Raw genomic sequence first — 13,423 nt, 5'->3', positions numbered from 1 at the left:
TTTCCTATATAACCAAACCCCAGAGATTTCAAAACTGCTGTTAGCACTAGCATGCTCTGTAGAGACTCACCTTTGGAGGAAGTGTATCATTTTCATTCTTGAGGACAAACCTTCCCTCGCGATCATCTTTGTTCCAGTTTAACTGTACAACAAGAGGCTTCTCATCCACATCTAATCTTCTTTCTTCTTCAAGAAAATGAAAAGCAGAAACAATTACTTGGTATCTCAAGAGCAAAGATAGTTTGAAGTAAGTTAAGCTTTTAATAAAACCAAAAGGTTTGCTTAACAGAACACATCAGTTGATGCTTCCCTCTTAAGTACAGGGACAGAAAGCAAGCTTGGGAATGTAGAATTAGTTACATGTCCCCTTTCCATCAACAAGCCCAAGTGTTCCACCTATCTACATAAGCCAAATGTCCCCATAAAGTAGTCACACATAACTCCTTTGTCAGAACTAAGTCTTGGAACACAACATTACCACTCTGGAGGGGAAGTTAGATTTAGAGTTGAAATGTTAAGCACTTTGTAACATCCTGGGCCTTGTAAATACTAATTTTTCTTATTTTAAATTTACTTTTAAATTTACTTTTTAAAGTAGACCACAGTCTGGTTGCAGCCCGAGAAATACTATCCTAAAAAGACTGCACAAAAATAAACAAGATCACAAAATTTGAACAATAAAACAAATCAAAAGCCCCCACGACATTATTCAGATCCAAGACAAAATTTCATTTAGAGTATTACATCTATTTTAAGTATATGGAAAAACATGTGACAGAGTGGTTAAAAAACTTAAGCAAGTCTTGCCATTTGATTTTCCCTTTGAAAAGGAGGAGACAGTACATATGCCCAGGAAAACAACTATGTCTTTTTGGTTATTTTTGTTCAGTAAGAAACACTCCTATTGACCTTGTATGCCCCAATCATCTTTTAAAAATGAGGAACTTGTTCCGCAAAGAAAACAATTTCATTTTGACTATAGGTACAGCACTAACAGACTTTTAAAGAAATCTAAGGCAGAAAAAAAAATTATTTTCAGTTGTTCAAATGCAGTATTTAAGATTGTTCAAGCACTTGTGTATACTTCTGAAGCACAAAAATAAAAAACACAACCAAAAGATAGTTTCTCCTTTATCTGTCCCCACCACCACCACCACCACACACACTATCACCTTCTGATCTGAATCAGACAAATTTTAGCAGTACCAAAGACTATTTAGATATCCAAGTTCTCCACAGGTAACATCAGAGGATCTGTTTAAGAAACACAGTGGCTTCAAACAATATTAAGCTGAACTTCCCCCAGTTCAGCAGTAAAAGAACATGAGTTACAAGGCTACCATCACAGGCCTACAATGTCAAAGAACAGAAGGTGTACTCTCAACCGTCCATTTAACAATCCTAGTCTGCCATTATAAATTTAGTCTTTACCTACTAATCCTAAAAATAGCAACTCTCTCACAAACGTCAACAAACTAACAGGATGTCAATCACAGCATTTTACAGATCATAATCAAATCTTACATTAACTGCAGGCCTAGTATGTATAATTAAGTTTTGAAAACCACTCCCCAAAAAACAATTAATAGCAACATATTTAAGAATAAAAAACCCAAGTCTAATGTGGTTCAGAAACTGAGGACAAATATAAAGATACTTTGGCTGGGAGTAGATATGATGGTGGTGAGGATGCAGGAAGGACTTAATGGATAAATACAAACCTCCACTGACATGTACTTCATAAAGTGAGTATTTAGGGGATGACAACATTCGCATGTCTGGTCGAAACTTCTCTGCAAGAGTTTCTATGACATCTTGAGTTGTGGCAGTACTAGAGACACGGATACATTTTGTTGCAAAATTTCCAGCTGCTTTGTCTTGAAAGTAGAATCTCATTACTCCATGAAACTCGAGATCCTGTAAAGAAATAAAAATACAAATCTGAGCGCTGGCTAATACTTATAAGGTTCAGAGTTCTTTTATTATTTGTTACAAATTTATTATGAAAATATCAGACCTCCAAGTATTACACCGGTTTTCAAAATTTTCATAATAGTAGAATTAAAAACCAGGAAACTATAAACTTGAAAAGTTATCCTGCAAAAAGAAATTAAGGACTATCTATTACTGAAAATACTGAACTTGAAACTTTCTAAGTATTCAAATTTACAGCTATATTCAGGAGAATTTATAAAACCTCTTTTCTAAAACCTAGAGACATCTTGAAGAATAACTGAGAACAGGCCCCTGCAGCCCAAGTCTGTAAAAGTGCATGCTCAAGGAACAGCAGCGTGTCTTGATAAGAACAGCTTGCTGTCACAGAACTCACAGGATCATCTTTTCTCTCCTGTTTTTACCCCTTCATGCACTCCTGTCTCATGGTGGCATGTTTGTCCCAGAAGCAGCCTTTTAAGGAAGCTAAACCATTTGACTTGCTTGTAGTTTTTATTTTAAGAAAGGTTAGTCTTTGGTACAGCTCCCTAAGCACTCTGTGAGGGGAAAAAAGCTTCAGCACCAACACGAGGTGAAGAAAGGGACTGCAGCTGTCAGCCAGGTGGCTACACTACAACTGCAAAGGCAATTTGTTCAAACTATTGTAATTTCACATCCTCAAGCGATTTCCTTTGCCACTGGAGCCTGTGCTCTACAGCAGCACACCAAACTTCAGGAGGATACTCTGCTTATGCTACTCCACTACCAGTCTGAACAACAACTCCAAATTCAAATGTTAGTTCCCCAGTGGTCTCCACCTGGCCAACTTTTGCCCCTTCCATAAATCCCAGCAATCATGGGGCCATGCACTCAAGGGAAATCAAGGATATTCAAGTCTCCAGTTGACTTTGTCAAGTTTACTCTACAGTTTAATAATTACTGCTCCTGTCTTCACTCTCCAGAGGCTTTGAAATAGGCAAATCCTTAGGTGTCAAGCACAGTGATAGATTTTATGCTAGGCACAGCCCTTTCCAATACTACAACTGATCACCGGACACGCATTACAATGCTTCTTTGAACAGCAAAGAATCAAGATATTTACTGAAGCTACTCTATCATTCAGAAGACCTTTGCAAAAAGAAATGAAAAAGTAAGAATATTTAAAAAGGAATTAAGAAGTCAAATAACCTACACTTAGACAAACATCTGTGTCACCTAGATACATGCAGAAATAGGAACTGTTCTTCTCAGGATATTCCCAAGCCTACACCAACACAGCAGTCCAATGAAATGCACTATGGACCTCGACAATGGCCAATTGTGTTTTATTCTCTGTTGTTATCTGAACAATTTACAGAATTAATCTTTCTGAGCCTGCACTGCTGTTCCCACAGAACTACGTATTGTACTTAGCAATACAGCGTTCCTTCCAGTGTTCCTTCTTGCAAGAAGTTACAGTTTCCACATTCCTCACTCCAGCTAACTCCCACCTCTACATACACTCTGAACTTAACTGCAGTTAATACAACCATGGGTATAATTCTTCAGCTGTGAACATTTTTGTAACAGCTACTACTCACCTCTCAAAAGTATCCTGACTACTTCATTTCTTGTCTTTAATTATATATATCAAATTATTAACTAATTATCCATACAAGGACTTAGCCCTCTCATGCAGAAAGCTACTAAATGACTTCTGGAAATCCTACCTATCATAGTGAACTGGAGCTTCCCTTACATGTGCTCTTGGTAACTCCTTCAATGAGTTCCAAAAGGTCTGAAGCACAACTTCTTTTCTAAGTCCTGTTGACGTTTCCACAGGATATTATAACAGACACCACATCTCCATGAATTCTGTAAGTTAATGCAGTTTCCTCACACACAGAACATCACCAGTGAACACCCTTTGTAATACTGGTTTCACAGTGCATTTGCATCCAACGACCTGAAGGTGTCCACCTAACAGAGCCATTACAGACCACTTAGAAAATTACTTCATCTCTCACTTCCTTCAGTTATTGGATAAAGATTACCTAGTTCTAGTAACTTGCTTTCCTACCTTTTTCTCTCTTAACAAATGCTGCCTTGAAAGCATTCCGCAATTTTTATTTTTTTTTTCATCTCATGCTTTTATATTCTACTTATCAGATTTTACATCCTTATAATTTTCCTCATTTGGATACTACTTCAGCTTTTTTCCTCATTTTGATACTACTTCAGCTTTCTAGTAACTATCTTTGCCTGATGTTCAGTCACGCCAGCTTCCTTTCACACTTCTCTCAATAGCTGGCATGCTTTTTGGTCTGTACCTCCAGCACAGCATCTTTAACTCTCAGCAGGTATAGGCACTTGGCTACTTACCCCTTTTAGCTTTACCAAGCCCTCCTAGGGCTGGTATGCTGCATCTCCAACTGGCTTGGAAAATTCTGTACTTTTTGCAAGAAAAATTAATCTAAGCATGTCATGATCTCTAGAAAGCAGAGCATTCTCACAGGTAATATTCCAAGCCACGTTCCATGCACACTTTTGTAAAGATTTGGTTTAAATGGTTGCCTCTCCTGCTAATACTCCTTAACTGTGATGCTTCACAAAACAGCCACAGTATTTTTATAATCGATTTTAAGTTTCAATCCACTTGTTTGATCATTGCAAAAGACAACACATAAGCCTTCTGCAGAAGTATCATGAAGCACAATCATGTCTCATTTAGAACATTTATTTCCCTTTATACAAGGAAAATAAATGTTCTAAATGAGACCCCATGTCACCCCACCACCATCTCAAGGTACTGCTGAAGCAAGAATTTTAAAAGAGAAAAATGAGCACATTCCTAATCTTTTCCATGCAGTATATACCATGTGAGTACATAATGAGATAAGATTCAAGTAGCTTTTTTTCAAAGTTGGTTTTTTTTTTTTTTTTTTAGGGATAGCAGATTATTTTACTGAGGACACATTCTACTGCCAAGTAGCCATGCTTTTAATCTGCAGATTTTTTAACAACACAGTACAGATTGAAGAGCAAAGATCCATGCAGAGAAGATGTAAAAAAACAATCCAGGAAGCTTTCTAAACTACCATGTTGTTTGTTGTTATTGTTAATATTAGTAATATCAATAATATTGCAAGTTACAACTTATTTCTACTTCCAGGTACTAACAAAGCAGATGAGACAAAAGTGTATTCTGAATTCTCAAGATACAATGTCTGTATAAGCAAGTTTTGTTTTCATTTTCCAAAATGAAGTAATGTGTTTTTCTAATATTGGCATTTGACAACCTGGATATAAAAACAACTGAATGCAGTCACCACTGACTGTCCATTACCCCCCAATCTCTTTCTTCTACAGCAGCTTCTTAAGCTGTGTTCCCAGAAACCATGTCCTTGTCCCCTCCCCTCTACTTTCTCCAAAGTTTTCTGTTAAAAAAAAAAAGACTGCACAACAGCATCACAATCTTCTATCACTTCTCCATATAAAAGTCCTTTTTATGTTTAATTTCCATTACATTCCAAACTGTACCTTGGGGCGTTGCTTGGGCTATTATAGATTTAAATAAAAGTATTTGATGACATGGAAGTAATTTGTTTCACATTTCAAAAAAATCAGGAAATTGGAGACCAAAAAACCAAAAAAAAAAAAAAAAAAAAAAAAAATCCCTTCTAGTCTTCATTATTTTTTGATATCGTGTTTGTGTGTGTGTGTATAGCTGCAGTTCAAGCCACATTTAACTTTGCAGCCACGTGCTTAACAGATAAATCCCAACTGCACAGAAACAGGTGCCACCCCTCACACTCAGACAACAAGGCAGGCACTGCACTTAAATTTCCACTCTCCACTCTAACTCTGCATTAAAGTGTTTATTTTTCAGAGTTTTGTGTTTCACCCTCAAGCTCATTCACAACTGAATTTCTCTGTCAAGAATGCTAGGCACATTCACTGCAGTTTATCATATGAACTCATGTCAGGAAAAGAAGCTGAAGAACAAAAATTGCTTGTCCTAAACCAGGTAGATACATCTGTATCTATTATTCCCTGATATATTCTTGTAAGCGAAGGAATCTCCCCAAAACACTTACAAATCTCTTGAAACTATCTATCTTTCTCCAAAGATAAGAACTGTCATTTCTTAAAAAGAAACGAAAATGTTTTCTGGATTTCAAGAGCGACTGATTACTTAAGTGTATGAACACTCCTAAATTCCTCTCAGCAGTTTATATGCATGATAAGCAATTTAAGCAAACTATTATCGATCGCGTTTGGTATTTTATGTATCTGCTGTACAAGTTCACGGATCATGTAGGAATGCAAGGATACAGACCAGTCTTCAGCCACACAAGTACAGTCAATTTTCACAAAAATTTAATTCTGATCATCTAGACTGCAAAACATATTTCGAAGATCATACAGTATAAGTCAGCTTTTTAAGCCTTTCAAATAATAAAGGCAACTTTCCTTGAATACAAAGCATAATTATTCCTTTTTATTGGTATCAAATGAAGTTATGGTAGTTTCCAAAAAACATATCCTACTCAAAAGGTTTCAACTTACATAATAGTTGCCAGTTAACCATTGTTTCCCTGTTTTACAAACAAAAGTAAGCTGCACCTCCTCTTCATTAGGCTCAAAGGAAAGAGTTCATAGAAGCATTTCAAATCCCTAGTTATGACTTTTTGCATAAAGTCAATGACAGGCAGTAACTGCTTCAAAACCAATGGAACAAATGTTCCAAAAGTGTGTCTTCAGAAAACAAAAACAGAAACACACAAAAGCATCAGAATGATGCTTTTGATCAGAATGAAACATCTGAAACACTTTCATGAAGTGAAACTACTTCAAAATTCTACAAAATCTTGTGAAAAGCTTCCATTAAACATTCTTAGAAAACATGTGCCTTCTCAGTGCTATCACTCTCCTCTGACATTCTCCTTGAGGACCTCAGACCATCATTAAATGAAAAGGAGCACTACAAAAGCAGGAAGCAAACAAACTTTAATACATCATGAAGTCAGTCACACAGAGCACCCAAATCACACTTAAAACTGGAGATGTGAGGTACAAGTTATCATATAAATTCTCTCCAATGTTTTCCAGGAGGTTTCACAAAAGTGACTCTGGTTTCTCAAAACAGTTTGATCTTTAAATCCAGTTCCCAGTTACTTACTGTCAAGGGTGGATTTCTGCTTTAAAGCAGTAAGCAGTAAAAATCAAGATTACTCATTTAAAGTTATGCTACAGAGAAATGCAAGTAAGTAAAAGATGGAGGGAAGAGCATCTCAAGCTCCCCTCTCCAATTACAAAGAGTGGTTATATACACATGTGAAAAGTGTTAATAATTATGGAAGGCAAAGATGTTTAATACTTTGGCAATCCAAAACAAAGAAAATCCCTGCAAAAAAACATTGTCTCCAAACCTCTCTTTCTGCCTATCATCCCACTCTTCTTACACAAGAATACAGTAGTCAAGAAGGAATATGGAAAACAAGTAGAAAGAGATAAAAAGACTGCACTGTACATGAAGCTCAGAAAAAGCTTGCAATGTGGTACAATGGGATTTGCAGCAGGGAAACCTGGACTTCCTGAAGAATCCGAGAAGCTTCTGCAAACAAAACAATAATATCCAGGAGCCATAATCTACAGCCATGCTCACATGAGAAAGGAAACCCCTGCTTTAAAGCGTCAGATATAATGAGAGTATTTATCACAATATGTAGGGCACAGCAACGAATGAGATCAAACTACTACTCCCACAAGCCAGCAAATACCCATAGGCTGTTAAAACTCCTGTCCCACCTGTATGCATCACAAAACACTACATACTTCAATATTTAAGAGTATTACATACTACCCATTCTGTAAACTATTCAGTCTCTGGAGCAGCAGAGAATACACAAGTTTCCCTTCAGAAATCCTCATCTGCACCCCGTCCAAGAGGCTTTGATCTCTTTCAGCTGCATTGATAACACTGTTTGCCTTGCAAGCACATTCTGCATGACTGCATCTAGAAAATACCGAAATCCAGCACTAAGAACATCACATCTTTCTTGGTGCCCCATTCAAATTCTGCAAGCAAAAATCTACAGAGAACTAAACTGCAATTACTATTCAGGTACATGTGCTTGCTGCTCAGGAGTTTTGCTAATAGAATATAAATAACAATAAAACCAATCCACAGTGCAAAAAGTAGAATTAAAGCACATACAAGTTGCTTTCAAATGAATTAGAGTCACAAAATTGATATAACAGGTCAGCATAGCAACAGTATTATCACTGCAGAATATTCTGAAACATTCATATAATGCCTTTGTATCTGACCTCTTGTCAGTCTACACAGTAAAATGGAATTGCTTCCTTTGCCTCTCCAAAAGCCCTATATATGCAACAAATCTGTGGAATTCCAATGAGTACAAGAATATTTTTTAAAAAATCCTATAATATTTTAAAACCCATTTAAATCAGTAAGGCAATAAGCATTGTGAAATTACACGAGGGTGAGGTTTCTAGCACTCATTCCCAATTCTAGCACTCAATTCCAATAATGACTCAACTTGAAACTTGAGGACAGACAATACTATTAAAAAGGAATTTCAAATAGTTTTTTGTTGGTTTTTTTTAAATCCTGGTAACTGTTATAAATTGCTTCCCATGTAGAAAAGAAACACAGTGCTCTTGTTAAGCTACTGTTTTTGAGTTAAATTCAAAAAGTGCAGCTTCATGACAAAAGACTACCTTTAATCTAACAGAAGAAAGGAAGGACAATACAGATGAAAAAACAGCTCCTATAAAAAAAATAATTTTCATCAGCTTTACTTCCTCTTCCAAACCTCTGACACCTGGATCAACAAAGACTTTCCACTACAGAATGACTCATTCTGCCACACTTTAGACACTGTAATGTTCACAGAAGCAGGACCAACAGCTGACCTTTCTGCCAGAGAGAATTACCAATAACCCACAACACAAAGATCATAACTAAGTGAAACCTCCTCTTTATTTTCCTGAGGAAAATTGCATCCTATGAAGCAACCCCACTACATTTTGAAACAAAACCTCAAAACCAAAAGGTAAGAGGTACTATAAACACTCTCACAATATAAATGTAATGCAATGAAATCAATGCAAAAGCCACTGCACTATATGACAAACAGTACACAAAATCTTAAAGTAAGGCCAAAATTCAAGTCTATAATTATCACATCCACTAAAAAAGGATTAACTTTCATAAATGCAGCTTTAATATGAAGCCTGAATTATCACAGATGTAGATATTTTACTGTATACTTTATATGCATTGTCCCTGCTTCCTGTTGCTTATCTGTCCCCAACAGCAAGCCTAATTAACACAAAAAATTCTTGGGATTAAACAAACACTATTGTAATCTTCAATACTTTCCTGCTAACTTACATCTCACAGATCAAAAAATTAAGTTTCAAAAGAGAAACCTTCATCTACACCAGGTTTTTGAAACAGGTCCTACTGACTTCAAAATAAAACGAAACAAGTTGTTTTCAAAGTAGTCTTTTACCAGAGCCACATTCTGTGGTGCCATCAACCATCCTTCATTCTGAATACACCAAAGTTTTCATAACCTTTTACAAAAGATATTATTACACAAACAACATGAATTGTCGTCACATAAGATTTATGAGTCAAAAAGTAGCTTTTTGTTAAAAATGAAAAAAAAATTTGCCAAGGGCACTCCCCAAAAGCATGACAGACATTACCTTCCAATCCTTAATTTTCAAACCAAGAGTACGTGATCAGCAAAATCAGCACAGCACTTGCAACGCAGCTGCTGCCTGCCCCCTGCAGGGTGTGCTTTGTTAAGCTGCAGTGGACAGCATTTACACAATCAACCAGAGCACACCCATATCTGTTCTTTGTACAAAATGAAACCTGCAGCTAACTGAAGAAATCAAACAAAAAATGTTTTCAACAATAAGCACTACCAACAGCTTGGTAACTATTTAATCATTCATCAGCCTGATTACATTCAAAATAAAAATAAAGCTACAGAAGATTAAATCATATCCCCAAGTTAAAACATACCACCAGTTACAAACTATATTAATGTTGGTATCATATAGAGACTCTCCCAATACCCTTATACTGAGGGCCTTGCAGAAACTGTCAACATATAATCTGAAAAAAAATACACCCAACAAAAGCTTGTTAAGAAGGTTGTTGTTATTATTATGAATAGGAAAATTGTTTAAAGGCGGTGACGTGACATTAAGGAAACAGAAAAATGACTGATGTACATCTGGTGTATCAAAATACCCTGAAGGTCTCCAACAACAGGAGAGAGGTACAGGCAGAGCTCAATCATACCTGAAACCAGGTAAAAAGCAAGTCAAAATCAAACAAAGCCTCTTTTGAATTAACATGACATATTTAAAAGAGGAAAAATAACAAATAGCAATGGGCCTTTCTACTATTTATTTACAACCTGTCACTGTTGTGCAACTAAGACAATTGCTAAGGAGCAACACCAGAAAACTTAGAGGAGAAGAATCAAAAGTACAGACAATCCCCTGTAACATTTTTCAGATGCATCTTAAAAACACACTGAAATAAATCAGAGTTCTCCATACTATTTACTGTGTTAAAAACTGTTCCTTTTGAACAGGTCCATTTAGAGGAAAAGAAACAGGTTATTACATCCACCTCAAACCAAAATACAACAGGAAAACTGAAGGGTGAGAATGAAAGTTCAGGCACTAGAAGTCTCATTTTTCACTGTCATTGCTACTTGCAGAGCTGCAATCCCGGTACTTAAAACATCTTCAGACATCAATCAGGCCACAAAAAAGACTGCCCTTACTCACTTTAACATTAAAAGTGCAGACACACAGTCAACAACAGAAACTCTAGTGCTGCAGAAAGCACTTCCTCATACTGACACACTCATTCCCACCTCCTCTCTTATGCCAGGCACCAGCATCCTGCAGCTGTACAGCAACATGAATCAGGTTAACTCAGAAGATATTTCCCTTCCCTTCATTCAGTGTGGAGGAAATTGTCAGTGCCAGCAGCTGGGGGAAACTCTCCTGCTGGCACCTTGAAGGAACCACGAAACAGCAACCTCTGCCAAGCTGGACACTTCATTCCCACTTCTGCACCAGCATCAGCACGTACCTGCCTCCAGCACGATAAGCCAGTGGGCTCTTACTGCTTTTTGTCTCAGGCTATGCTGGCTCGGCTGTGAAGTCCTGACACAGGTCAGATAAGCACCAGACCAAAGAAGGCAGCAGAAATGCAGCAGCCTAGCAGAGACTGGCAGTCCTGATGAGCTAAGTGGAAACTGTAGTTTGATACAGGAATGGCAAATCTCTCAAGTATTTTAAAGACTTAGTCCACAATCACATGGCATTTAGATAAATTAATTTTCTACAGTCACAAAGTAAAATTTAGAATACTGTAATCGTAAGGCTATTTCTATAACAGGCATACAAACTGTTAGATTCCAGAGTTACATGATAATTTCTCTACAGCTTAAAAAGATTACAGTTTTTCCTCTGTAATAAAACTCTGATACAGGAATGTCTTAGGAACAGTCTTAAAACCATAAAAAATAACAATACAAGTAGTTTGCAAATTCATCTGTGAAACTACTAAAAGCTGAAAAGATACTTCTTTTTGAGTGAAAACTAAGTATTTCTAACAGAAATGTCAATCTACTTATAGCAGAAAGCTGCACTACAGAAAAAAATATTTCCACCAGCAATCAAACTCATGAAGCCTGGTTTCTTGTGGCTGTCTTCCGAAAGCTGGTCTCAGTTTTATTATAGATGGCACAAACAAAATTATTCTTACCATTTCCCTCCCATACAGATTCTCTAGCATCCAGAAGTACATAGACTACTTAGTACAAACTAAATCAAATTTCTTGTCTGTTTCTGACCTCTTACAGTGGCAACTTCACACTCCTGACATAGGCTGAAGATTCAATCAAAGAACCAACAGACCAAATAAACCCCAAATTTGACAAGCTGGTGCCCATTGATAAGCTGTCACCAGCAAATACGTAGAGCAGCTCAGAAACCATGCCCACATCAACCACCTCACATTCACTTGACAAAACATTCATATTTATTTGCTTTCAGTATAACCTCTATATTTATATAGGAAATATATAAATATAGAGGTTATACTGAAAGCAAATAAATAAACTCTCACTACAGGACCAAAAAACCCCCGACACCAACAATCCTTTAAATGAACAACTGTCTGGATTAATTTCTTGTAATTAGCACTGCATTTTTACTGTTTTAGTATCAGGCTTTAGTATGATGAGGCTATCAAAGGAAACTACAAAAACAGAATCAATTTTACATAATGCAACAAGGGTCATGCCATGTATTTATACTGACACAGCCAGTAAAGTCTGAGCCAAGTTCTACTCAATAATGATAAACTCGATTGTGTTACCCTGGCTTCTCATTCCTGCGGGATGAGCTGGAATCAGCACCATACAGGGTTAACACAGTGTAGCCACTGTCTGAACTAGAAAAACGCTGGTGCTATCTGATACACTGCATTGAGGAGCTTTGGCAACCAGGCTAATTAGTCAGGAGTTTGAAGTAGGAATGCTAACAAGCCTAACAGAAAAAACAAGCACCTGATTCTCCTGAAGTAGACAAACTGCAGCCTGGAATCTGCATGAAAAAAAATAAGAATAGCCCAAACCTCAAAACTCAACATTCTGATTTAAATACAACCTCTGACTAGATTTCAAGAAGTTATTTCCCAAATGAATTACATCAGTCAATCAGGTTTTAAGTACTACTATAACGTCAAAATGGACCACTAAACACAATTTTACTGTAACAAATTCTAGAGAAATGGGGCAGAGGATCTCTTTTTGAACTACTACTGTTTTTCTTCCCTACCTGAAATACTTTCCCCTTTGCTTTGTAAGGGCAAATCAGCCATACTTCAGGCTATGGAGTAGGGCTACAAAAACAGTTCTGAAAAAAAACCCAAACTGAAAATCTGCACTGATGACTGAAATTATTGAGATGATCTGTGTCATAGCCAAAGACACACAACCTCTCTGCTTTTATATGCAGCTTTGTCTAGGGTAAACATACACATACACAAGCTAAGACATCCTTCTGGTTACTTCTACCACACATTCAGAAAAAAAAGATATTCACTCACTACAGATACAACCAAACACGTTTCAAATTAACACATGAAGTTGCCACGCAGCTTCAACATTAGAAAGCATTAACTTGAATACTAAAAAGAAAATACAGGGTTGACATTCCAGCCTCCAAACGGGAGCATGTCCCAAAAAGAGTTGTGTTTTTGTTTGTTTGGGTTTTTTTTAATTCAGTCACTCAAAAACTCCTCCAGGAAGCTTCATTTTTATATTTAAAGGAATCAGGTAATTTCTTAAAACTTACAAAGCAGTTTTTTAACGTCATTAGTTATCTTAAAGTTGGTTATCTTCATGTTGGACTACCAAGGCCACAGATAGTTTGTGAA

General features: G+C 36.8%; 1 protein-coding gene across 20 annotated transcripts in view; it reads right to left on the bottom strand.

Annotated features, from left to right (window-relative positions):
• The window catches only part of AFDN (afadin, adherens junction formation factor), an 81,674-nt gene extending 79,760 nt beyond the window's left edge, over positions 1-1,914 (bottom strand). For 11 of the 20 annotated variants that reach the window (XM_031059288.1, XM_031059301.1, XM_031059269.1 and 8 more), the window contains exons 1-2: positions 1,722-1,913; positions 71-186 (exon numbers count right to left, since the gene is read on the bottom strand). In XM_031059288.1, coding sequence (XP_030915148.1) covers positions 71-186; positions 1,722-1,896 — 291 coding nt within the window. In that variant the 5' untranslated portion in view covers positions 1,897-1,913. Of the gene's footprint in view, positions 1-70; positions 187-1,721 lie in introns of all 20 variants that reach the window. The other 9 variants (XM_031059336.1, XM_031059325.1, XM_031059342.1 and 6 more) reach the window with 3 other exon arrangements.
• Positions 1,915-13,423: the final 11,509 nt, after the last annotated feature.

This window comes from Geospiza fortis, unplaced genomic scaffold (assembly GCF_000277835.1).
Source record: "Geospiza fortis unplaced genomic scaffold, GeoFor_1.0 scaffold41, whole genome shotgun sequence".
NCBI lineage: Eukaryota > Metazoa > Chordata > Aves > Passeriformes > Thraupidae > Geospiza > Geospiza fortis.
The sequence above is the reverse complement of the archived record's forward strand: the minus strand, read 5'-3'. Positions and strand labels throughout refer to the sequence as shown.